The sequence below is a fragment of the Nerophis lumbriciformis genome, linkage group LG27 (genome assembly GCF_033978685.3).
Source record: "Nerophis lumbriciformis linkage group LG27, RoL_Nlum_v2.1, whole genome shotgun sequence".
In the NCBI taxonomy this organism is placed as follows: domain Eukaryota; kingdom Metazoa; phylum Chordata; class Actinopteri; order Syngnathiformes; family Syngnathidae; genus Nerophis; species Nerophis lumbriciformis.
In genome coordinates, this window is record NC_084574.2 from 31,686,638 (window position 1) to 31,714,113 (window position 27,476).

The following is a 27,476-nucleotide window of genomic DNA, read 5'->3' on the forward strand; positions in this document are numbered from 1 at the left end:
GGGTACCCTCAATCGTCAGGAGATTTTAATGGGAGCATTCGCATACCATGGTTTATATAGGGCACAGAGTGGGTGGGTACAGGCTGGCCTAGGGGCGTGGTGATTGGTTCATGTGTTACCTATTAAGACATGTATATATATATATATATATAAACTGTGAACCCACACCAAACAAGAATGACAAACACATTTCGGGAGAACATCCGCACCATAACACAACATAAACACAACAGAACAAATACCCAGAACCCTCTTCCGGGACGCTACAAAATACACCCCCCGCTACCACCAAACCCCAACCCCCCTGGGTTGGTGCACTAATTGTAAGTGTATCTTGTGTTTAAAAAACAAACAAAAAAAACGATACCGATAATAAAAAAAACCGATACCGATAATTTCCGATATTACATTTTAAGGCATTTATATCGGACATCTCTATTGGCAAGTATGGTTGAATTTGAAACCATTATGTTTATCTGCAATCCTGCACTGTGTCCCATATAAATCCTACCCTGCAATAACCGGTTTGTCATCACGTGACGAGGCCTGCAGCCGCGAGCCAGTTGTGATGACATCACGCTCCGGGAAGTAGAGCACTGAGAGGAAGGAGAGGGCTTAGCAAGCTCGAGAGACTTTGCACACTTTGCGCCGCCATTGATCCACAGTCGACACGCAGCAACACACAGCACAGCAAACATGCGTGAGATAGTTCACCTGCAGGCCGGACAATGTGGGAACCAGATTGGAGCGAAGGTAAGACTATAATGACTATAATGACACATTAGCAACATGTTGTTTGTCGTGTTGTGTTACGTTATGAGGCCTCACTAAATAGGCCGACATCGTGTGAGTGTGACCCACACCCACCCGGACATTTTGAATTCTCTGCATACAGAAATAACGTGTTTTCTGTGTGTGTTTTTACACACATACATACATATATATACAAAAAATGCGAAACAGGCTTGTACTGCTCAGTAGCCTTGGTGTTAGAGCAGACCTGGGCAAATTAAGGCCCTGGGGCCACATGCGGCCTGTTAAGCTTTTCAATCTGCCCCGCCCGACATTCCCAAATAATTTTTTTTTTTTTAGATGTTTAAGATGGAAAGTGTAGCTGCCATTATGATGTGCAGTGATGCTTTCTAATGACCGTAAGTCTTCAACTATACTAAGTAGGGATGTCCGATAATGGCTTTTTGCCGATATTCCACTACGCCATGCCGCAACCGTGCCAGAAACCTGAGGGTTGCAGGTTCGCTCCCCGCCTCTTACCATCCAAAAAATCGCTGCCGTTGTGTCCTTGGGCGGGACACTTCACCCTTTGCCCCCGGTGCCACTCACACCGGTGAATTGAATGATGAATGATAGGTGGTGGTCGGAGGGGCCGTTGGCGCAAATTGCAGCCACGCTTCCGTCAGTCTACCCCAGGGCAGCTGTGGCTATGAAAGTAGCTTACCACCACCAGATGTGAATGAATGATGGGTTCTACATGTAAAGCGACTTTGGGTACTTCGAAAAGCGCTACATAAATCCCAGTTATTATTATTATTATTATTATTATTATTCCGATATTGTCCAACTCTTTAATTACCGATACCGATATCAACCAATATATACAGTCGTGGAATTAACACATTATTATGCCTAATTTGGACAACCAGGTATGGTGAAGATAAGGTACTTTTCTTTTTTTTTTTAATTAATAAAATAAGATAAATAAATTAAAAACATTTTCTTGAATAAAAAAGAAAGTATAACAATATAAAAACAGTTACATAGAAACTAGTAATTAATGAAAATGAGTCAAATTAACTGTTAAAAGTTAGTACCGTATTTTCCGCACCATAAGGCGCCCTGGGTTAAAAGCCGCGCCTTCAATGAACGGCATATTTCAAAACTTTGTCCACCTATAAGCCGCCCGGTGTTGTAAGCCGCATCTAACTGCGCTAAAGGAATGTCAAAAAAACAGTCAGATAGGTCAGTCAAACTTTAATAATATATTAAAAACCAGCGTTCTAACAACTCTGTTCACTCCCAAAATGTACGCAAATGTGCAATCACAAACATAGTAAAATTCAAAATAGTGCAGAGCAATAGCAACATAATGTTGCTCGAACGTTAATGTCACAACACACAAAATAAACATAGCGCTCACTTTCTGAAGTTATTCTTCATTCATAAATCCCTCGAATTATTCTCCTTTGTTGTCCGAATTGAAAAGTTGGGCAAATGTGGGATCCAAAATGTCGTCTGGCGCTGTCTCCGTCTCCCTGTCTTGGTGAACGTCACGTGTGTTCGCCTTCTGTCATCCATTGTTCCCACGCAGTTAGCAGTCTAGCTTCGAATGCCCTGTTGACACCAATATCTAGCGGCTGGAGGTCTTTTGTCAATCCACCCGGAATGACGGCGAGTATTGAATTAAGCGCGTAAGCGTGTCTCTCAATGTGCTGTTATGAGCTAGCAAATATAACAACTACACTACCCAGCATGCAACGACAGTTACGAGCATGCGCAGTAGCCCTGAGAAGCGTTGTATGCTGGGAGTTAGAATGTGGTTATGAGCACGCTGTAAGTAAACGTTGAGAACTCAGTTAACACGCCTCGTCTGCATTATTTATAATTAGACAGACAACACACTCAATAGGAGCCATTTTGGGGTCTTTACATAAACACACAAATGGAAATGAAACGTCACATATCCCAGCATGCACCGCGCGCTTCTTCTACGGGGAAAAAAGATGGCGGCTGTTTACCGTAGTTGCGAGACCTAAACTTTATGAAAATGAATCTTAATATTTATCCATATATAAAGCGCACCGGGTTATAAGGCGCACTGTCAGCTTTTGAGAAAATTTGTGGTTTTTAGGTGCGCCTTATAGTGCGGAAAATACGGTACTTAGAAAAGCGCTATATAAATCCCAGTTATTATTATTATTATTCCGATATTGTCCAACTCTTTAATTACCGATACCGATATCCAGGCCCGGCCCTAACCAATCTGGCGCCCTAGGCAAGATTTTAGGTGGCGCCCCCCACATCGGCAGTGAAGTGTATATACTCACAAGAAACCGAATAGCTTTGTCTTTGACCTTCTTTTTTTTTTACTTACAATTATACCTAATATATAAAGGGGTGGAAAAGTGACTATTACCTGCAGGGCAAACATTAGCTAAACAGAAGGCAATAACAATGTAAACAAAAAACACCTGCTTAAAATATCTAATACAAATGTCCCAGAGGAATGTAGGGAGTACTGTAATTACCTAACGTTACATTATTATTTTCCATAACAATTTAGCCCCCTCCACAATATTAACCCGACGTTAAAACAGAACTAGCTATTTATTGATTAGCAATTGCCGAATCATGTAACATTAGCTTAATGCTAAAAAGCCAGCTACTATCACATTCTGTGACAGACAAATAATTTCATGTAGGCTAACATTACCTACCTGCTACCTCTGTCTTTTCTCGTTTCTCCTCCTCTTCTTTTCCCTTTTTTCTTCCCTGGGCACCTGACAGTTTTGGCCGTTTTGACATCTTGTGTTGATTTTTTGATGTGGGGACGTCCAAAAAGAGTCATGATACGGGAAGGGAGGGGGCGCACCGTGCGGGGGGGGAATGTTGTAACAAATAATATTTCTATTAAATAGGCTTTACTTTGCATTATAATTAACGTGGGATTATTTTTTTGTATTTAGAAATAATAGTACCACCTTTTTTTCTCTTTTTTTTTTTTTTTCTCTCCAACATTTGTGGCACTTGCGTGGCGCCCCCTGATGGACGGCGCCCTTAGCATTTGCCTATACGGCCTATGCCACGGGCCGGCCCTGCCGATATCAACCAATATATACAGTCGTGGAATTAACACATTATTATGCCTAATTTGGACAACCAGGTATGGTGAAGATAAGGTACTTTTCTTTTTTTTTTTAATTAATAAAATAAGATAAATAAATTAAAAACATTTTCTTGAATAAAAAAGAAAGTAAAACAATATAAAAACAGTTACATAGAAACTAGTAATTAATGAAAATGAGTAAAATTAACTGTTAAAAGTTAGTACTATTAGTGGACCAGCAGCACGCACAATCATGTGTGCTTGCAGACTGTATTGATATATATTGATATATAATGTAGGAACTAGGGATATCCCGATCCAGGTTTTTGCACTTCCGATCCGATACCGATATTGTTTTTGCATTTCCGATCCGAGACCGATACTGGCCTATCCGAGCATGTATTAAAGTTTAAAGTTATTTAGCCTACTTAGTTGTCAGAATCATGTTGAAAAGGGTTTTAGTACTCTTGATAACAACTAGCCAGCTGAATCAGGGGAGTTTGAATAATACACAACGGTTGGTAACAAGAAACCGACCTGTTTATTGAAGGATAAACACAAAATAGACAAAATTATACATGACAAACAGAAATGGCATCATTGAACTAGGGCTGGGCGATATGGCCTTTTTTTTAATATTGCGATATTTTAAGGCCATATTGCGATACACAATATATATCTCAATATTTTTGCCTTAGCCTTGAATGAACACTTGATGCATATAATCACAGCAGTATGATGATTCTATGTGTTTTGATTGATTGATTGAGACTTTTATTAGGTTGCACAGTGAAGTACATATTCCGTACGAATAAGTTTTTCAACTTGTTTAAGTCGGGGTCCACTTAAATTGATTCATGATACAGATATATACTATCAAATATATACTATCATCATAATACAGTCATCACACAAGATAATCACATTGAATTATTTACATTATTTATAATCCAGGGTGTGGAGGGGGGCGCCGGATGTAAGTGTCAAAAAGACAGCCAAAAGAGTTTGATATGAGAATAAATCTAAAGTTAATATATAGGATAGAAATGCACCCATTTGCAGGAAATGTAGTCTTGATTTTCAAAATTTTCTTTCAAGGCTTGCATGTCTACATTAAAACATTCTTCTTCATACTGCATTAATATATGCTACTTTTAAACTTTCATGCAGAGATTTTTTTTAAATGTCTCAAAAAAAAAAATCAGTGTTGACAGCTAGATTTTTGTGGACATGTTCCATAAATATTGATGTTAAAGATTTATTTTTTGTGAATAAATGTTTGGAATTAAGTTCATGAATCCAGATGGATCTCTATTACAATCCCCAAAGAGGGCACTTTAAGTTGATGATTACTTCTATGTGTAGACATCTTTATTTATAATTGAATCACTTGTTTATTTTTCAACAAGTTTTTAGTTATTTTTATATCTTATTTTCCAAATAGTTAAAGAAAGACCACAACAAATGAGCAATATTTTACACTGTTATACAATTCAATAAATCAGAAACTGATGACATAGTGCTGTATTTTACTTCATCTCTTTTTTTTCAACCAAAAATGCTTTGTTCTAATTAGGGGGTACTTGAATTAAAAAAATGTTCACAGGGGGTACATCACTGAAAAAAGGTTGCAAACCACTGCCTTAGAGGGAGCGTTGCTCGCACGGCTGCGCTAGCATCACAGCTAACGTTAGCCATGCTGCTACCTCTCTGCTCGGGGAGGACGTATACATATGTGACGTATGACGTGACAGTATGTGACGTATGACGTGACAGTATGTGACGTGTGTAAGAAGGTGCGCTCGCTGTCTGTGAGAGGGAGACACAGGAAAGAGTGAGAAGAGCCTGTCGTGTAATGCCAGCAGCTAAAAGCAACTGCGTGAGAATTCACAGACCAGTGGATGTGTTGAAGGTGTGCTGGAAAATGCGGAACGGAAATTACGGAGCAGCAGAAAAGTGGAATGTATTATTTAAATCGGTGCGTTTGAAAACACGGACCGGAGTTTTTAAAAAAACTGGATCTGGATCGGCATTTTCCCATGCCTTGCCGATACGCAATTTTTGGCAAATATCGGCAGCCGATCCGATCCAAATATCGGATCGGGACATCCCTAGTAGGAACCAGAATATTAATAACAGAAAGAAACAACCCTTTTGTGTGAATGAGTGTAAATGGGGGAGGGAGGTTTTTTTGGGTTGGTGCACTAATTGTAAGTGTATCTTGTGTTTTTTATGTTGATTTAATAAAAAAAATGTAAAAAAAACTTTTAAAAAACCGATACCGATAATTAAAAAAAACGATACCGATGATTTCCGATATTACATTTTAACGCATTTATCGGCCGATAATATCGGCAGGCCGATATTATCAGACATCTCTAGTTTAAATAATCATAACCGGTCAACGATCGCTTGAATATGATTGTAAATATGTCAGGTTTCCTGTACTTCAAAATGTAAAGTAGTGATTAGCTGATACATGAAATGAGTTATATTTATATAGCGCTTTTCACCAGAGACTCAAAGCGCTTTACATCGTGAACCCCATAATCCACATCTTTAAGCTACATTTAAACCAGTGTGGGTGGCACTGGGACCCGGTGGGTAAAGTGTCTTGCCCAAGGACACAACGGCAGTGACAAAGATAGGAGAAGCGGGGATCGAACCTGGAACCCTCAGGTTGCTGGCACGGCCGCTCTAGCAACCAAGCCACGCCGCCCATCATTATTATTATGATTATATTATTATCTCTAATACTAAGTCTTCCAATAGTTGGAATCTGCATGATATACTAGTTACTATAGTCATCTAATTAGTTACTATGGTCATCTAATTAGTTACTATGGTCATCTAAGTCACAGTAGGTCAGACGAGGCACCAAGCAGTGTGAAGATTTTCACAACAAAGTTCTAAAGCAGTGGTTCTTAACCTTGTTGGAGGTACCGAACCCCACCAGTTTCATATGCGCATTCACCGAACCCTTCTTTAGTGAAAAATAAAATGTTTTTTCTTTTTTTCAAATTCAAGACAAAGTTATATGTTTTTGGCAACACTTTAGTATGGGGAACATATGCTAAGTAACAAAGACTTAATTTAGAGTTTTTTGGACACTAGGGGAACATATTCTAAGTAACAAAGACTTAATTTAGAGTTATTTGGTTAGGGTTAGGGCCAGGGTTAGAGGGTTATAATAAGGCCATGCCGAATAAGGCATTAATAAGTACTTAATAATGACTAGTTAAGAGCCAATATGTTACTAATTTGCATGTTAATAAGCAACTAATTAATGGTGAATATGTTCCCCATACTAAAGTGTTACCATGTTTTTTTACTGGTGCACAAAATGAACCGTGCATGAACATCACCTTGTTCAAAGAACAAAACCAACACAGTGCATAAACTCACAACAAATTACACACCTGCAAATCAGTCTGACTTCTGCTGTTGCCGTATCCTTAATACGGCGATAAGGAGAAGTTTGTATTTACACGATGAGTCGGGTGTGTCTTGACCTCCGCCAAACCCCTGAGCCCGACTCACCGAACCCCTAGGGTTCCATCGAACCCAGGTTAAGAACCACTGGTCTAAAGCTTAGTGATATCTCAGATATATGTGTTGAAGTTTGGGGAAATGTTTATAGAACAAACATAGACCCAATAATTTAACTCCAAAAAAGGGTCATTAGAATAATATACAAAGTGTGCTACAATGAACATACCAATCCATTATTTATAAGTTCTAACGTGTTAAAATGTTCAGATATTGTGTTTTTAAAAACAATGGAAATTATGTTTCGAGCAAAGAACAACAGCCTTTCAGCTTGTATTCTTAGGTTATTTCAATTAAGAGGAGAAAACTATAATTTACGGGGGATATTGATTTTTTAAATAGGTAAAGCAAGAACTAATATTAAATACAAATGTATTTCAGTTTTAGGAGTTAAATGGTGGAACAAGCTCAGTGATGAGCTGACGACATGTAGTTCTTTGTTAAGGTTTGAGAAAACATTGAAAGGTGAAATAATTGAAAATTATAAAATATAGTAACAATTACTTTCATCCCATTGATTTTGATTTTTTTTTTTTCTAACGTTGATGTTCCAGGTAGTCTTATTTTCAGTGAAGGATTAGGATAGGCAAATATAAGCTTTGACTTCAGCCTATTCCTTTTTTGGTCATACTTTTTCTTTTCTTTTCCTTTTGTGTGTAAATGTGTATGATTGTTAAATATGTATAGTCTGTACTCTTAAACTGGTCACACTAAATGGTTGATGGTTGATTATATGACCGAAATAAACTTATTTCATTCATATATCAGATTGTAGGTGTTTTTTGTGTTTGTTTAGCTGAGTTTGTTGCATTTTTGTTGTGTTTTGCTTGATTGTAAAATATGTGGGTGTAGAGGGGGTGTGACGTTCATATGTTGTCAATATTCAGTGTTTTATCCTTCATAGTTAATATTGTAAATCCCACATTCTTTATTTTCATGTACATTCTGGATGTCTTATTCAGTAAAAAAAATGTTTAATTCCATTCCGTTTTTTAAGGCGATCTGTCGTAAAGTTTTTAGCAATCAATCAAACATTATTGTGAGGTTTTGTAGATATACCGGCCCCCAGACACATGTTTTTCTATAAATTTGGCCCCTGAGTCAAAATAATTGCCCAGGCCTGGGTTAGAGTGTCCGCCCTGAGACTGGAAGGTCGAGGCCGAGTCATACCAAAGACTATAAAAATGGGACCCGTTGTCTCCCTGCTTGGCACTCAGCATCGAGGGTTGGAATTGGGGGTTAAATCACCAAAATGATTCCCGAGCGCAGCCACCGCTGCTACTCACTGCTCCCTTCACATCCCAGGGGGTGAACATGGGGGTGGGTCGAATGCAGAGGATAATTTCACCACACCTAGTGTGTGTGTGACTTGTTGGGATGAAATAGCCTCTGTGTTTTTTCCTGACCTAACACACACACACACACACACACGTGTGTGTATAATTCCGATTAATCACAATTATTTATATTATTTGTATTGATTCTTAAACTGTTAAACTTTTTTTTCTTTTTCTTTTCTGCATACTTCTCTTGTCGCCTTATTTGTATTTGACTTTATTAAATATTTGGGAAGAGTTTTATTTAACAAAACTAGTTTTATTTTAAGTAATATAGAAATTAATCAAAGCTATTATCAATTTTATGGAGGATTTTAGTTAATCATAGAACTGGCATCTAATGTTATTAAAGAAAAGTATTGATTTTAATCGAGAATCAATTCTGAATGGAATTGTCATATATATATATATATATATATATATATATATATTAGTCGAGGTTTCTGTGGTTTATCCATTATACAGTGCTCAATACCGGGATAGAGCGGAATTTACGTTAGGTCATAAAAAACTCAGAGGCCATATCATCCCTACAAGCCTGTGTCACAGGTTTATATATACAATCAGGTTTCCCTGAAAAACAGGCTTGTAGGGATGATATAGCCTCTGAGTTTTTTCTGACCTAGCGTGTATGTATATATATATATATATATATATGTGTATATATATATATATATATATATATATATATATATATATATATATATATACACATGCGTTTTGTATATGCGTTTTGTATGACTATATATGACTTATATTCTTTATTTAAAACAGTCTTTGTGTGTTGCGTGTGTATTTTGTTAATATGTTATTGTTTTGCTAATGCACAGATACAGTTGTGTGACTTAACAAAGGAGTACAAATTGACAGAAACATGGAATAGAAATAAGCACAGGATGTTCGATAAACGCCAGATGGTTCATTTGCAAAATTCCCTGACGGAGACTCATCAAGGTTCAACAGGTTCTGAGATTCAGTTATTGCACCTGAATGAACCTTATGATCAAATTAGACGTGGTGTTACCATTTTTATTTATTTTCATATTATGCTAATTTCTTAAAATATGGGCTAAACGAGCAGGACACGTTACTCCTGTTGTGTGTAAGGTTAGGCCTGTGTTTTTTTCTAGGGCGTAGTTTTATGCTGATAGACAAAGTATGACAATTAACAGCTATGGTGCAACTGTGCATTCACAGACTTCCTTTTATTTAGCTTGTCATCATGTCTATGCAGAGCAGTCTAGTGTAGTGAAACTGAATCTGCTATTCCTATTAGAGCTCACCTGTATAGTTGTCTCTAGAGTAAAACGGCTGAACTTATGGTGAGAAGACTTTTTGTATTTCTTAATGTCAAATTGTAAATATACAGCAAATACAGTTCCTTGGTGTTCCTCTGTGTAGGCTTTTACACCATTGTAAATACATTTAGGTATAACAAAACATGTGAAGGAAAAGCTATTGCTTAGGTCAGTGCCAGGGTTCCTAAACTAGTTGTCACCGAGTACCACATCAGGAAAAACTTGGCTCTCCAAGTACCACCATAATGACCAACATTAAAATACAGTAGCCTAGTAGGCCTAAGTATTCATTAAAAACAAGACAGAGGTTTCATTTTACAAGTATATTTAATACATTTGGTCACTGCAACATTACACACCGTTTGAACAGTAACACTGTGTTTCAATATAGGAAAATAAAACACTGTATTTTAATTAGGGCTGCAACAACTAACCGATTAAATCGATTAAAATCGATTATAAAAATAGTTGGCGATTAATTTAGTCATCGATTCGTTGGATCTATGCTATGCGCATGCGCAGGGGCTCCTTTTTTATTTTTTTATTTTTTTGAATTTTTTTTTATAAACCTTTATTTATAAACTGCAACATTTACAAACAGCTAAGAAACAATAATCAAAATAAGTATGGTGCCAGTATAATGCCAGTATGCTGGTTTTTTTTCAATAAAATACTGGAAAGTATAGAAATGTAGTTTGGGTTTTTTATCCGAGTAATAATCGACAGATTAATCGATTATCAAATTACCGTAGTTGTTAGTTGCAGCCCTATTTTTAATCAAGTGATTATTTGGCGTACCACTAGATGGAGCCCGCGACCACTAGTGGTACACACACCACAGTTTGACAATTGCTGGTTTAAGTGGTTATTAACTTGCTAAATAGTTCTTACGCAGTTTCACACCATTGTAAATACATTTAGGTATAACAAAACAATAGTTACCCCTAAAAGGTGTGAAGGAAAAGCTATTAATTAGGTCAGTGCCAGGGTTCTCAAACGAGTTGTCACCAAATACCACATCAGAAAAAAACTTGTCTCTCCAAGTACCACCATAATGACCGACATTAAAATACAGCAGCATAGTAGGCCTAAGTATTCATTAAAAACAAGGCAGAGGTTTTATTTAACAAGTATATTTAATACATTTGGTCACCGATTCTGTTCATTACTTTTATGGACAGAATTTCTAGGCGCAGTCAAGGCGTTGAGGGGATCCGGTTTGGTGGCTGCAGGATTAGGTCTCTGCTTTTTGCAGATGATGTGGTCCTGATGGCTTCATCTGGCCAGGATCTTCAGCTCTCACTGGATCGGTTCGCAGCCGAGTGTGAAGCGACTGGGATGAGAATCAGCACCTCCAAGTCCGAGTCCATGGTTCTCGCCCGTAAAAGGGTGGAGTGCCATCTCCGGGTTGGGGAGGAGACCCTGCCCCCTGCTTAGGCTGTTGCCCCCGCGACCAGACCTCGGATAAGCGGAAGAAGATGCATGGATGGATGGATGGGTGGTCACTGCAACATTACACACTGTTTGAACAGTAACACTGTGTTGCAATATAGAAAAATAAAACACTGTACTTTAATCAAGTGATTATTTGGCGTACCACTAGATGGAGCCCGCGTACCACTAGTGGTACACACACCCCAGTTTGATAATCGCTGGTTTAGGTTGTTATTAACTTGCTAAATAGTTGTTAGCATTGATGCTAGCAAGAAATTAAATTTGGGCTTGGTCGTTACTCGTTATACAGATGCATATGTTCATATAGATCACATGTAAAGTTGGCCGGCCTAAATATGTTTCCTGTACAATTTTTTTTTTCATTTTGTGTTACGATGTAATTGTCAAGTTATTCTCTCTTTGTATGTTGACGCCGGGTTTATATCAACTGGGCCCTGTGTTTGTTTGTACTAGTTCTGGGAGGTGATCAGTGATGAGCACGGCATCGACCCAACAGGATCTTACAATGGAGACCTTTCCCTGCAACTGGACAGAATCAACGTGTACTACAATGAGGCTTCAGGTCAGGATTCCCAAAACACAAATGTTTTCTTAACTTAAAGGGGCTGTTTGCAACTTGATCAAAGTTATATTTTTCCAAGCAAAAAAATATAACAAGAACACTATCAGCTAGCTTGTGTTACTAGTGGTGGTTTAACAGAACTTAAATGTGTAACCCAGCTGGTTCTGTTCCGAGCGGGACGCAAACCCCGGTTGCCGGCATTAGAGGTGAGCGTGCTGACCACTAGGCTAAAAGCCCGAGCTGGCAGTGCAACTGTTGAAGTCGGTGGGGATTGAGGTTTAGTAACGTATCAGAACCCTCAAACTCCCAGGCCTTTGGTAGAGGACCCGAGCTTGAGGATGACACAGATACCACCCCACCGGTGTGAGAAGGAAATATATATGAATATATATAAATATGTATGTATATATATATATATATATATATATATATATATATATATATATATATATATATATATATATATATATATAAAATATCTCAGCTACAATCTGGTGGAAGGCGGGGTACACCCTGGACAAGTCGCCACCTCATCGCAGGGCCAACACAGATAGACAGACAACATTCACACTCACATTCACACACTAGGGCCAATTTAGTGTTGCCAATCAACCTATCCCCAGGTGCATGTCTTTGGAAGTGGGAGGAAGCCGGAGTACCCGGAGGGAACCCACGCAGTCACGTGGAGAACATGCAAACTCCACACAGAAAGATCCCGAGCCCGGGATTGAACCCAAGACTACTCAGGACCTTCGTATTGTGAGGCAGACGCACTAACCCCTCTGCCACCGTGTAGCTGAGATAGGCTCCAGCGCCCCCCGTGACCCCAAAGGGAATAAGCGGTAGAAAATGGATGGATGGATGGATATATAAAATATATCTCCTTCTCACACCGGTGGGGTGGTATCTGTGTCATCCTCAAGCTCGGGTCCTCTACCAGAGGCCTGGGAGTTATATATATATATATATATATATATATATATATATATATATATATATATATATATATATATATATATATATATATATATATATATATATATATATATATATATATATATATATATATATATATATATATATATATATATATATATATATATATATATATATACTGTGTATATGTGTATGTATGTATACACACACTATATATATACATATATATGTATATATACATACATACATACACACACATATATATGTGTATGTATATATGTGTGTGTGTGTATATATATATATATATATATATATATATATATATATATATATATATATACACACAGTATTTTCCGCACTATAAGGCGCACCTAAAAACCTCAAAAGCTGACAGTGCACCTTTTATTCCGGTGCGTCTTATATATGGACCAATATTGAGCCACAACAGGTCTCGCAACTACGGTAAGCAGCTGCCGACTTCATTTTCCCCCGTAGAAAGAGAAGCGTGCGGTCCATGCTGGGATATATGACTGCGCGAGGCGTGCCGTTTCATTTCCATTTGTGTGTTTATGTAAAGACCCCAAAATGGCTCCTATTAAGAGACATGCTTTCAGGAAGGCAGGAATTGTCACTGAACTGCTAGACAACAGCAGCGACACTGACTCGATTAATGAAGACTTCCGTCTCGTCGAAGACGTCATATATCCCAGCATGCACCGCGCGCTTCTTCGTCTCAATCAATCAATCAAACCGTAGAAGAAGAAGCGCTTCTTCGTCTACGGGGGAAAATGAAGTCGGCGGCTGCTTACCGTAGAAGAAGAAGCGCGTGGTGCATGCTGGGATATATGACTGCATGAGGCGTGCCGTTTCATTTCCATTTGTGTGTTTATGTAAAGACCCCAAAATGGCTCCTATTAAGAGACACGCTTACGACGCAGAGTTTAAACTCAAGGCGATCAGTCCCGCAGTAGAACACGGGAATAGAGCAGCAGCGGGCATGTTGGTTGCCGTATTCGCCCAACTGTTTAATTCGGACACTGAAGAAGAAGAATTCGAGGGATTCGTGGATGAGGAACAACTTAATAAAGTGAGCTTTACATGTTTATTTTGTGTGTTGGGTTGTGTGACATTAACGTTTGAGCAACGTTGAGTTATTGATCTATTGTTATTGCTTTGCACTATTTCGAGTGTTACTATATTGTGATTTACCGTAACAGTATCAGACTGTTTTTTACGTGTTTATTGAATCGAGGAAAAGTTCCCCTCCACTATGTGATATAAATGTTGCACTACATGTTATACCTTGCTGTTGTTAAAAGATAAACGAAACACTACGTCCCTGACTTTACCTCGGGGAAAATAATAAAACAGCTGTTAATTCATTTTGGGAGTGAACGAAGTTGTCAGAACGCTGGTTTGTAATCTATTAATAAAGTTTGACTGACCTATCTGACTGTTTTGTTGACATTCCCTTTAGCGCAGCTCCATCTAATGGATGCATAATGTAACCCCAGCCCTTACTGTAGCGTCTATTCTATGCGCCTTATAATCCGGTGCGCCTTATATATGAACAAAGTTTTGAAATATGCCATTCATTGAAGGTGCGCCTTATAATCCGGTGCGCCTTATAGTGCGGAAAATACGGGATATATATATATATATTTATATATATTACAAGCGCGATGATGTCACATTATCGATGGAAAAATTCGTTTTTTAGACAATATGATTTACCTGAGCGGCTAGGAGACACCGAGAGTAACAAACGGTAGAAAATGGATTAGAAAGGACAGATTAAAAAAACTATAACAAAAAAATATATATTAATAAATATATATATTTTTTACTTGGGACTCCCCGCGGGCCGGATTTTGGATACTGGCGGGCCGTAGTTTGGGGACCCCTGGACTATACATTCAATGATAGATACGATAGATGATAGATAACACTAGTAGCTAAACTTTGCCAAATTGCTATCATTAGCTGACAACACACTAGCTAATATGTGTCGGGCGTAGTTTACGTGCTAAAAGCCGGAAGAGGGTCGGAAATAATGCTTGTGATAATGCACATTGGATAGTTAGCATCCTCATTCCGTGTAAAGGTTGCAAACAGCCCCTTTACTCGCCAAGTTCGATTATTGAAGTATTGTATGTTTCTAGGAGGAAAATATGTCCCAAGGGCCGTCTTGGTGGATTTGGAGCCAGGCACCATGGATTCTGTCCGATCCGGCCCCTTTGGTCAGATCTTTAGACCTGACAACTTTATCTTTGGTAGATATCACACATTTAAGTTTGTTCGTGATCATTACAAACAATGACTTTTTTTTTTTTTTACAACACAATAAAACCTTTAATTCCAGGCCAGAGTGGGGCAGGCAACAACTGGGCCAAGGGCCACTACACAGAAGGAGCTGAGCTAGTGGAATCTGTCATGGACGTGGTTAGGAAGGAGGCGGAGGCCTGTGACTGCCTGCAAGGGTTCCAGCTTACACACTCTTTGGGTGGCGGCACCGGCTCTGGATTGGGAACTCTGCTCATCAGCAAGATTCGTGAGGAATACCCGGACCGCATCATGAACACCTTCAGTGTGGTGCCTTCACCCAAGGTGCAACTCTTGTCTTATTCCTAATTGTGAAAATAATTTTTTGTCATGTCCTGTTCCTTTGGATTTAATTAACTTCATTATGGGCCTGATCTACTAAAAGTTTGCGTACATCAAAACAGAGGCAAACTTTACAGCGCACGCAAAGCTGATCTGGGATTGTGCGCAAAGGATTGCGTCTTTGAGATAAGCAAACTAGAGAGCACAGTCTGTTTTCATGAATATGCAGAATATATGCTGTTCCTAGACGCCCACAATATTGAGATAATTATAATCAGCGCTCACAATGTGATTCATCAAGACTGAAACTGTCCAGTGACCCGCTGTTTTGCGTCTATATTTAGCACGTCTGAGTTGTGCGCGCAATCTGGCACAGTTACGCACAAATGGTTTTGAGAAAGGAGGCATTCGAAAGACAGACCATGGAGACAGAATCCTCCGTGTGCGTGCGTGCGTGCGTGCGTGCGTGTGTGTGTGTGTGTAAATTATTAAACATTGTCTATTCAGCAATATTATTTTATAATTTTAAAATACAAATTCAACGGATTTGTTGAAGTGTCAGCATTTTTTGTGTCATTTTTTAATTTTTATTCATGCACCTGGGGATAGGTTGATTGGCAACACTAAATTGGCCAATCTAATATAATAATGTTATTCATATAACATTATTATATAAATAATGTTTATTTATATAGCCCCAAAGAACTTGTGGAATGTTGCATTGTGCTTTCTGAAACTACTTTGGTGTGAATGTGAGTGTGAATGTTGTCTGTCTATCTGTGTTGGGGCGACTTGTCCAGGGTGTACCCCGCTTTCCGCCCGAATGCAGCTGAGATAGGCTCCAGCACCCCCCGTGATCCAAAAAGGGACAAGCGGTAGAAAATGGATGGATGGATTTACGTATATAGGAGATATATTATACATTTTATTTGAATTACTAAAAATAGGTTGTCTAAGTCGCACTTCTATATTGCGGAGAAAAAGTTGTTTATATTATATTTGTCTGCTGCGCATTCCACATCATAAAGAAACCACACATTCATGATGCTGATAATATGGAGGGAAATGGGTGTCTCCATGGTGACAGCTGTGTGCTATACGCACAATCCCTCATGTATAAAGGACGGTCTGCACCACTTTTGCACTTATCAATTGCACACGCAGTCTTGGTAGATCAACATGTTATTTTAGAAGATCAGGCCCTAAATGTGAAAGCAAGTGGGATTGTTTTGATGGCTGTAAGGATTATGCAAAACCTGCTCAAGAATCTCAGAAGAGGGCCAGAAATGCTTAAGTATGTATTTTATTTTTCGGAGTATAAGTCGCTCCGGAGTATACGTCGCACCGGCCGGAAATGCATAACAAAGAAGGAAAAAAACATATATAAGTCGCACTGGAGTATAAGTCGCATTTTTGGGGAAATTTATTTGATAAAACCCAACCCCAAGAATAGACATTTGAAAGGCAATTTAAAATAAATAAAGAATAGTGAACAACAGGCTGAATAAGTGTACGTTATATGAGGCATAAATAACCAACTGAGAACGTGCCTGGTATGTTAACGTAACATATTATGGTAAGAGTCATTCAAATAACTATAACATATAGAACATGCTATACGTTTACCAAACAATCTGTCACTCCTAATCGCTAAATCCCATGAAATCTTCCTTGGTGTCGCTTCTAACCAACTCTGCCAACTCCAAAGGTAGACAATGCGCCGCTTCCTCTTCTATCGGTACGTCGCTTACGTCAGAGTCATCGTCCGTTGCAGTTCCAATTATTCCAGCCTTTCTGAATCCGGACAGGATGGTTTCGGTTGTCACTGAAGCCCATGCTTTGTCGATCCATCCAATGACATCCAGAACACTTGCATGGCGCATTCTACCGCTACGGAAGTAGTAGCAGGTAGCATCTTCTGCCATGACCCACAATGCACTTCTGCCATGACCCACAATGCACTTCTGCCATGACCCGCCCCCGCCAAATTTTTATTGGTTGACGTGTGTGTGACGTTTGCTGATATCCGCCTAGTCTCTTGCGTGAATGAGCTAAATAATATTATTTGATATTTTACGGTAATGTGTTAATAATTCCACACATAAGTCACTCAAGAGTTTAAGTCGCACCCCCGGCGAAACTATGAAAAAAAACCTGAGATTTATAATCCGAAAAATACGGTACATTCATCTACAAACCTCGTTTCCATATGAGTTGGGAAATTGTGTTAGATGTAAATATAAACGGAATACAATGATTTGCAAATCCTTTTCAACCCATATTCAGTTGAATGCACTACAAAGACAAGATATTTGATGTTCAAACTCATAAACTTTATTTATTTTTGGCAAATAATATTTAACTTAGAATTTCATGGCTGCAACACGTGCCAAAGTAGTTGGGAAAGGGCATGTTCACCACTGTGTTACATGGCCTTTCCTTTTAACAACACTCAGTAAACGTTTGGGAACTGAGGAGACACATTTTTTAAGCTTCTCAGGTGGAATTCTTTCCCATTCTTGCTTGATGTACAGCTTAAGTTGTTCAACAGTCCGGGCGTCTCCGTTGTGGTATTTTAGGCTTCATAATGCGCCACGCATTTTCAATGGGAGACAGGTCTGGACGACAGGCAGGCCAGTCTAGTACCCGCACTCTTTTACTATGAAGCCACGTTGATGTAACACGTGGCTTGGCATTGTTTTGCTGAAATAAGCAGGGGCGTCCATGGTAACGTTGCTTGGATGGCAACATATGTTGCTCCAAAACCTGTATGTACCTTTCAGCATTAATGGCGCCTTCACAGATGTGTAAGTTACCCATGTCTTGGGCACTAATACACCCCCATACCATCACAGATGCTGGCTTTTACACTTTGCGCCTATAACAATCCGGATGGTTCTTTTCCTCTTTGATCCGGAGGACACGACATCCACAGTTTCCAAAAACAATTTGAAATGTAGACTCGTCAGACCACAGAACACTTTTCCACTTTGTATCAGTCCATCTTAGATGAGCTCAGGCCCAGCGAAGCTGACGGCGTTTCTGGGTGTTGTTGATAAACGGTTTTCGCGTTGCATAGGAGAGTTTTAACTTGCACTTACCGTATTTTCCGCACTATAAGGCGCACCGGATTATTAGCCGCACCTTCTATGAATTACATATTTCATAATTTTGTCCACCAATAAGCCGCCCCGGACTATAAGCCGCGCCTACGCTGCGCTAAAGTGAATGTCAAAAAAACGCTGCGCTAAAGTGAATGTCAAAAAAACAGTCAGATAGTTCAGTCAAACTTTAATAATATATTGAAAACCAGCGTTCTAACAACTCTGTCCCAAAATGTACGCAAATGTGCAATCACAAACATAGTAAAATTCAAAATGGTGTAGAGCAATAGTAACATAATGTTGCTCGAACGTTAATGTCACAACACACAAAATAAACATAGCGCTCACCTTCTGAAGTTATTCTTCATTCGTAAATCCTTCGAATTCTTCGTCTTCGGTGTCCGAATTGAAAAGTTGCGCAAGCGTGGTATCCAAAATGGCCGGTTCCGTCTCGTAGAAGTCATCGGAAGTCAGTGTCGCTGTTGTTCTGTGAATCCTGCCTTCCGGAAAGCTCGGACCACAGTTGTGACCGAAATATCTGCCCAAGCATTTACGATCCACTGGCAAATGTTGGCGTATGTCGTCCGAGGCTGTCTGCCCGTCTTAGTGAAGGTGTGTTCGCCTTCGGAGCTGTGTGAAAAAAGCCACCCGGCCTCTTCGCGTAAACTTCCCTTAACCACTCGCTCATCTTTTCTTCATCCATCCATCCCTTCGAGTTAGCTTTTATGATGACGCCGGCTGGAAAGGTCTCTTTTGGCAAGGTCTTCCTTTTGAATATCACCATGAGTGGAAGTTAGCATGGCAAGCTAGAACCACAGTGAAGGATGACTTCTCATTCCCTGTGGTGCGAATATTCACCGTACGTGCTCCCGTTCCACAGTGCGGTTCAGTTGCTGTGAAATACGGTAGTAATCCGTGTGCGGATGGAGAGATTGCGTCTTTTTATGAACCGGATCGCTTAGTAGGAGCCATTTTGTGGTCTTTACAGATGTAAACAGGAAATGAAACGTACGGTGATATCCGCGCGTTTTTTCTTCTTCTTCCGGGGGCGGGTAGAAGAAGAAGCGCTTCCTGTTCTATGGGGGCGGATGCTTTCCTTGGCGGTTGCTTGCGTAGAAGAAGAAGCGCTTCCTGTTCTACCGGGAAAAAAGATGGCGGCTGTTTACCGAAGTTGCGAGATCGAAACTTTATGAAAATTAATCGTAATAAAGCGCACCGGGTTATAAGGCGCACTGTTAGCTTTTGAGAAAATTTGTGGTTTTTAGGTGCGCCTTATAGTGCGGAAAATACGGTACAGATGTAGCGACCAACTGTAGTTACTGACAGTGGGTTTCTGAAGTGTTCCTGAGCCCATGTGGTGATATCCTTTACACACTGATGTCGCTTGTTGATGCAGTACAGCCTGAGGGATCGAAGGTCACGGGCTTAGCTGCTTACGTGCAGTGATTTCTCCAGATTCTCTGAAGCCTTTCATGATATTACGGACCATAGATGGTGAAATCCCTAAATTCCTTGCAATAGCTGGTTGAGAAAGGTTTTTCTTAAACTGTTCAACAATTTGCTCACGCATTTGTTGACAAAGTGGTGACACTCGCCCCATCCTTGTTTGTGAATGACTGAGCATTTCATGGAATCTACTTTTATACCCAATCATGGCACCCACCTGTTCCTAATTAGCCTGCAAACCTGTGGGATGTTCCAAATAAGTGTTTGATGAGCATTCCTCAACTTTATCAGTATTTATTGCCACCTTTCCCAACTTCTTTGTCACATGTTGCTGGCATCAAATTCTAAAGTTAATGATTATTTGCAACAAAAAAAATGTTTATCAGTTTGAACATCAAATATGTTGTCTTTGTAGCATATTCAACTGAATATGGGTTGGAAATGATTTGCAAATCATTGTATTCCTGTTTATATTTACATCTAACACAATTTCCCAACTCATATGGAAACGGGGTTTGTAAGATCTCAATCTGAGCATCAATTCTTTATGAACAAGAAGTAATTAAGCCTGTTTGGCCAGACTTTTAATGGAGAAGAACTCACAGACTATTATGTTTCCAGTTGAGCCATGGCAGTGGTTAATGTAACGTGGTATTTGTTCAATGATTGGCAGGTGTCGGACACCGTGGTAGAGCCCTACAACGCCACCCTGTCTGTCCACCAGCTTGTCGAGAACACAGACGAGACCTTCTGCATCGATAATGAAGCCTTGTACGACATCTGCTTCCGAACCCTTAAACTAACCACACCCACCTACGGAGACCTCAACCACCTGGTTTCTGCCACCATGAGCGGCGTCACAACCTGCTTGCGTTTTCCGGGACAGCTCAACGCAGACCTCCGCAAACTGGCCGTCAACATGGTGCCCTTCCCCCGCCTGCACTTCTTCATTCCGGGCTTTGCCCCGCTCACCAGCAGGGGGAGCCAGCAGTACCGAGCCCTGACCGTGCCCGAGCTCACTCAGCAGATGTTCGACTCCAAAAACATGATGGCCGCCTGCGACCCCCGCCACGGCCGCTACCTGACCGTGGCGGTCATTTTCCGCGGCCGCATGTCCATGAAGGAGGTGGACGAGCAGATGCTGAACGTGCAGAACAAGAACAGCAGCTACTTCGTGGAGTGGATTCCCAACAATGTCAAAACGGCCGTCTGCGACATCCCGCCCCGCGGCCTCAAGATGGCCGCCACCTTCATCGGGAACAGCACGGCCATCCAGGAGCTGTTCAAGCGCATCTCTGAGCAGTTCACCGCCATGTTCCGACGCAAGGCTTTCCTTCACTGGTACACGGGCGAGGGGATGGACGAGATGGAGTTCACTGAGGCAGAAAGCAACATGAACGACTTGGTGTCGGAGTACCAGCAGTACCAGGACGCCACCATTGAGGAAGCGGAATTTGAGGAAGAGGAAGACGATGAAGAGTTGGCCTGACACTACATGGATCACCTTTCATATTGCATATGGTTCTTGCCCTTCCCCTGTGTAACTGACCTCTGAACCTTTGCCCGCTTCCTCAAGTCAAAGTGGGTTGGCAATCTTTCTCGCTGAGGTCATGACTTCAATAAATAAGTGGAACAAATATATCTTTGTGTGCGTTCAGAAATCATTCTGTGCTGGAGCCTGTGATAATAAAATTAGTCTTATTTATTTAGGTCAACCATTTTGTGTGATCAATTTAACAGCACAAACCATAAATATTAACAATCACACACATTCACACAGAAAAAGAAAAAGAGTGACCGAAAAAGGAATAGGCTTATATTTGCCGATCCTATACATTCACTGAAAATTAGATTGCCTAGAACGGGGGTCGGCAACCCGTGGCTCTAGATGCGGCTCTTTAGCGCCGCCCTAGTGGCTCTCTGGAGCTTTTTCAAAAATGTATGAAAAATGAAAAAAAGATGAGGGGAAAAAAAACATATTTTTTGTTTTAATATGGTTTCTGTAGGAGGACAAACATGACACAAACTTCCTTAATTGTTATAAAGCACACAGTTTATATTAAACATGCTTGCGTGGGTTCCCTCCGGGTACTCCGGCTTCCTCCCTCTTCCAAAGACATGCACCTGGGGATAAGTTGATTGGCAACAGTAAATTGGCCCTAGTGTGTGGATGTGAGTGTGAATGTTGTCTGTCTATCTGTTTTGGCCCTGCGATGAGGTGGCGACTTGTCCAGGGTGTACCCCGCCTTCCGCCCGATTGTAGCTGAGATAGGCTCCAGCGACCCCAAAGGGAATAAGCGGTAGAAATGGATGAATGGATGCTTCACTGATTCGAGTATTTGGCGAGCGCGGTTTTTTCCTACTAATTTTGGCGGTCCTTGAACTCACCGTAGGTTGTTTTTTTACATGTATAACTTTCTCCGACTTTCTAGAACGTGTTTTATGCCACTTCTTTTTCTGTCTCATTTTGTCCACCAAACTTTTAACGTTGTGCGTGAATGCACAAAGGTGAGTTTTGTTGATGTTATTGACTTGTGTGGAGTGCTAATCAGACATATTTGGTCACTGCATAACTGCAAGCTAAACGATGCTAACATGCTATTTAGGCTAGCTCTATGTACATATCGCATCATTATACCTCATTTGTACGTATATTTGAGGTCATTTAGTTTCCTTTAAGTCCTGTTAATTCAATTTATATCTCATGACACACTATCTGTATGTAATAAGGCTTTAAATTTTTTGCGGCTCCAGACAGATTTGTTTTTGTATTTTTGGTCCAACATGGCTCTTTCACCATTTTGGGTTGCCGACCCCTGGCCTAGAACATCAATGTTAAAAAAAATCAATGGGATGAAAATAATCGTTCATCTATATTTTATAATTTCCCCTGATTTCTCCTTTCAAGGCTTTCTTGAACCTTAACAAAGAAGTACATGTCTTCAACTCATCACTGAGCTTGTTCCACCATTTAACTCCTAAAACTGAAATACATTTGTATTTTATATTCGTTCTTATTAGGGTTGTGGGAAAAAATTGATCCGAATTCGAATCGCGATTCTCACGTTGTGCGATTCGGAATCGATTCTCATTTTAAAAAAAATAAGATTTTTTTAATTTTTATTTATTTTTTCATTATTTAATTTCTTTTAATTAATCAATCCAACAAAACAATACACAGCAATACCATAACAATGCAATCCAATTCCAAAACCAAACCCGACCCAGCAACACTCAGAACTGCAATAAACAGAGCAATTGAGAGGAGACACAAACACGACACAGAACAAACCAAAAGTAGTGAAACAAAAATGAATATTATCAACAACAGCATCAATATTAGTAACAATTTCAACATAGTAGTGATTAAAAATCCCTCATTGACATTATCATTAGACATTTAAAAAAATGAACAATAGTGTCACAGTGGCTTACACTTGCATCACATCTCATAAACTTGACGACACACTGTGTCCAATATTTTCACAAAGATAAAATAAGTCATATTTTTGGTTCCTTTAATAGTTAAAAAAAATTTACATTATTGCAATTAGTTGATAAAACATTGTCCTTTACAATTATAAAAGCGTTTTACAAAAATCTACTACTCTGCTTGCATGTCAGCAGACTGGGGTAGATCCTGCTGAAATCCTATGTATTGAATGAATAGAGAATCCTTTTGAATCGGGAAAAAAAAATCGTTTTTGAATTGAGAATCGAAAAAAATCGATTTAGAATCGAATCGTGACCCCAAGAATCGATATTGAATCGAATCGTGGGACACCCAAAGATTCGCAGCCCTAGTTCTTATGCTTTACATATTTCAAAAATTTCAATCAATCAATCAATCAATGTTTATTTATATAGCTCTAAATCACAAGCTGAGTGTGAAGCGACTGGGATGAGAATCAGCACCTCCAAGTCCGAGTCCATGGTTCTCGCCCGGAAAAGGGTGGAGTGCCATCTCCGGGTTGGGGAGGAGACCCTGCCCCAAGTGGAGGAGTTCAAGTACCTTGGAGTCTTGTTCACGAGTGAGGGAAGAGTGGATCGTGAGATCGACAGGCGGATCGGTGCGGCGTCTTCAGTAATGCGGACGCTGTATTGATCCGTTGTGGTGAAGAAGGAGCTGAGCCGGAAGGCAAAGCTCTCAATTTACCGGTCGATCTACGTTCCCATCCTCACCTATGGTCATGAGCTTTGGGTTATGACCGAAAGGACAAGATCACGGGTACAAGCGGCCGAAATGAGTTTCCTCCGCCGGGTGGCGGGGCTCTCCCTTAGAGATAGGGTGAGAAGTTCTGTCATCCGAGGGGAGCTCAAAGTAAAGCCGCTGCTCCTCCACATCGAGAGGAGCCAAATGAGGTGGTTCGGGCATCTGGTCAGGATGCCACCCGATCGCCTCCCTAGGGAGGTGTTTAGGGCACGTCCGACCGGTAGGAGGCCACGGGGAAGACCCAGCACATGTTGGGAAGACTGTGTCTCCCGGCTGGCCTGGGAACGCCTCGGGATCCCCCGGGAAGAGCTGGACGAAGTGGCTGGGGAGAGGGAAGTCTGGGCTTCCCTGCTTAGGCTGCTGCCCCAGCGACCCGACCTCAGATAAGCGGAAGAAGATGGATGGATGGATGGATGGAAAGTGTTGCACAAATTTAAATAACCTAAGACTACAAGCTGGAAGGCTGTAGTTCTTTACTTGAAACACAATTTCCATTGTTTTTTAAAAACACAATATCTGACATTTTTAACACACGGGGCGGTATGGCGTAGTGGTTTGGGCGCCCGTGCCAGAAACCTGAGGGTTGCAGGTTCGCTCCCCACCTCTTGACATCCAAATCACTGCCGTTGTGTCCTTGGGCAGGACACTTCACCCTTGCCCCCGGTGCCGCTCACACTGGTGAATGAATGATGAATGAATGATAGGTGGTGGTCGGAGGGGCCGTAGGCGCAAACTGGCAGCCTCGCTTCCGTCAGTCTACCCCAGGGCAGCTGTGGCTATAAATGTAGCTTACCACCACCAGGTGTGAATGAATGATGGGTTCTTACTTCTATGTGAGCGCTTTGAGTATTTAATAATAGAAAAGTGTTATATAAAATCGAATCCATTATTATTATTATTATTACATTAGAACTTATGAATAATGGATTGGTAGGTTCATAGTAGCACGCTTTGTGTATTATTCTAATTACCCTTTTTTGAAGTTTAATTATTGGGTCTATGTTTGTTTTGTAATCATTTCCCCAAACTTCAACACAATATGTTAGATATGGAAAAATACAAGAATATAACATATGCAGACATTTCTTATTCAGCATGTGTCTAACAATAATGTAATGTAATGTGGTGTTTTTCAACCACTGTGCCAGATTATGTAATTTCACCTATTTGGGTTAAAAATATTTTATGCAAACCAGTACCGTATTGTTCGGAGTATAAGTCGCACCGGCCGAAAATGCATAATAAAGAAGGAAAAAAAACACATATAAGTCGCACTGGAGTATAAGTTGCATTTTTGGGGAAATGTATTTGATAAAATCCAACAACATGAATAGACATTTGAAAGGCAATTTAAAATAAATAAAGAATAGTGAACAACAGGCTGAATAAGTGTACGTTATATGAGGCATAAATAACCAACTGAGAACGTGCCTGGTATGTTAAAGTAACATATTATGGTAAGAGTCATTCAAATAACTATAACATATAGAACATGCTATACGTTTACCAAACAATCTGTCACTCCTAATCGCTAAATCCCATGGAATCTTATACGTCTAGTCTCTTACGTGAATGAGCTAAATAATATTATTTGATATTTTACGGTAATGTCTTAATAATTTCACATATACAGTAAGTCGCCCCTGAGTATAAGTCGCACCCCCGACCAAACTATGAAAAAAACTGCGACTTATAGTCCGAAAACTACGGTAATTATAATCTGCAAATAAAGTGCCGTTGTTGAGTGTCGGTGCTGTCTAGAGCTCAGCAGAGTAACCATGTTATACTCTTCCTTATCAGTAGGAGGCAGCAGGTAGCTAATTGCTTTGTAAACGTCATATCTAATACTTAAACCAAAAATAAACAAAAGGCGAGTGCCCCTAAAAATGCATTGAAGCTTGGGGATGGCTATGGTAAACAAAAGTAAAACTGAACTGGCTGCAAAGTAAACAAAAACAGAATGCTGGACGACAGCAAAGACTAACAGCGTGAGGAGCAGACGGCCTCCACAAAGTACACCCGTACATGACATGACAATCAATTTCCACACAAAGAAGGATAGCGTCCGCACAACTGAAATAGTCTTCATTGCTAAAACAAAGCAGGTGCGGGGAATGGCGCTCAAGGGAAGACATGAAGCTACTACAGGAAAACACCAACAGGAAAAAAACACCAAAATAGGAGCGCAAGACACTACACACAGGAAAACGCCAAAAACTTCAAATAACTCACGCCGTGATGTGACACGTACTTTGAGACAAGAGCTATAGTGATGCATGGTTGGTTATGGTTTGAATTCATATCCAACAATTGCAACAATGACTTTTTACTGTCAATATCAACTACCGAGTTTACATTTTTGATGTTTTCTGCTGGTGGTGTGCCTCCGCATTTTTTCAATGAACAAAAATGTGCCCTGGCTCCAAAAAGGTGGAAAAACACCGCCTTGACTTACGATTTCAAAGCAAGTTACCCATTAATCTTGTCAAGGTCTGCATGGCAGTGTTTTGCTTTGGTGTTGTTTTAGTGTTTCTTCCTGTTTAGCGCTATTACATTTGCTCCACTTCCTGTTTTGTGGTCTGTCATGCAGTGACTTTGCCCCTGCGTCTGGTCGCTGTTCTCCTCACCTGTTCCTGTTTGGCAATTAAAAGGCTCACCTGTTGTTGATTGCCAATTAAGGAGGTTTATATACCAGTGTCACCTGCCTCTAGACCCTGGTTTATTGTTTCCGGTATGCTTCGGTGTGGTTTGGTTCATTTTTGCATGTGTTGCCTTGCTACTGTTACATGCCTTGTACCGGTACTCATTCTTTTTCCATTCTACTTAAAGAATTAAACATTTTTACAGCAGGGAGGGTGTTTATGGCTTTTTCCATCACAGTTGATCTAACACATAAAACCATACTTGCCAACCTTGAGACCTCCGATTTCGGGAGGGGGTGGGGGGGGGCGTGGTTGGGTGCGTGGTTAAGAGGGGAGGAGTATATTTACAGCTAGAATTCACCAAGTCAAGTATTTCATATATATATATGTATATATATAAGAAATACTTGACTTTCAGTGAATTCTAGCTATATATATATATATATATATATATATATATATATATATAAATAAGAGAAATACTTGAAT

General features: G+C 40.1%; 1 protein-coding gene across 1 annotated transcript; it reads left to right on the forward strand.

The window, feature by feature from the left end:
• Positions 1 to 534: 534 nt before the first annotated feature.
• Positions 535 to 21,773, forward strand: LOC133624504 (tubulin beta chain-like). The gene is made up of 5 exons (XM_061988115.2): positions 535 to 753; positions 11,934 to 12,042; positions 15,141 to 15,251; positions 15,341 to 15,585; positions 20,806 to 21,773. Exons 1-5 carry the CDS (start codon positions 697 to 699, stop codon positions 21,619 to 21,621), a joined length of 1,338 nt encoding a protein of 445 aa, XP_061844099.1. The 5' UTR covers positions 535 to 696; the 3' UTR covers positions 21,622 to 21,773.
• Positions 21,774 to 27,476: the final 5,703 nt, after the last annotated feature.

What these genes read in the sequence shown, in the direction of transcription:
- LOC133624504 (XM_061988115.2), top strand. Translation starts at nt 697, where the DNA reads ATGCGTGAGATAGTTCACCTGCAGGCCGGACAATGTGGGAACCAGATT. An exon ending in ACCTGACAACTTTATCTTTG is followed by an intron (nt 15,252 to 15,340) that starts GTAGATATCACA and finishes CTTTAATTCCAG; the next exon opens with GCCAGAGTGGGGCAGGCAAC. An exon ending in GTGTGGTGCCTTCACCCAAG is followed by an intron (nt 15,586 to 20,805) that starts GTGCAACTCTTG and finishes AATGATTGGCAG; the next exon opens with GTGTCGGACACCGTGGTAGA.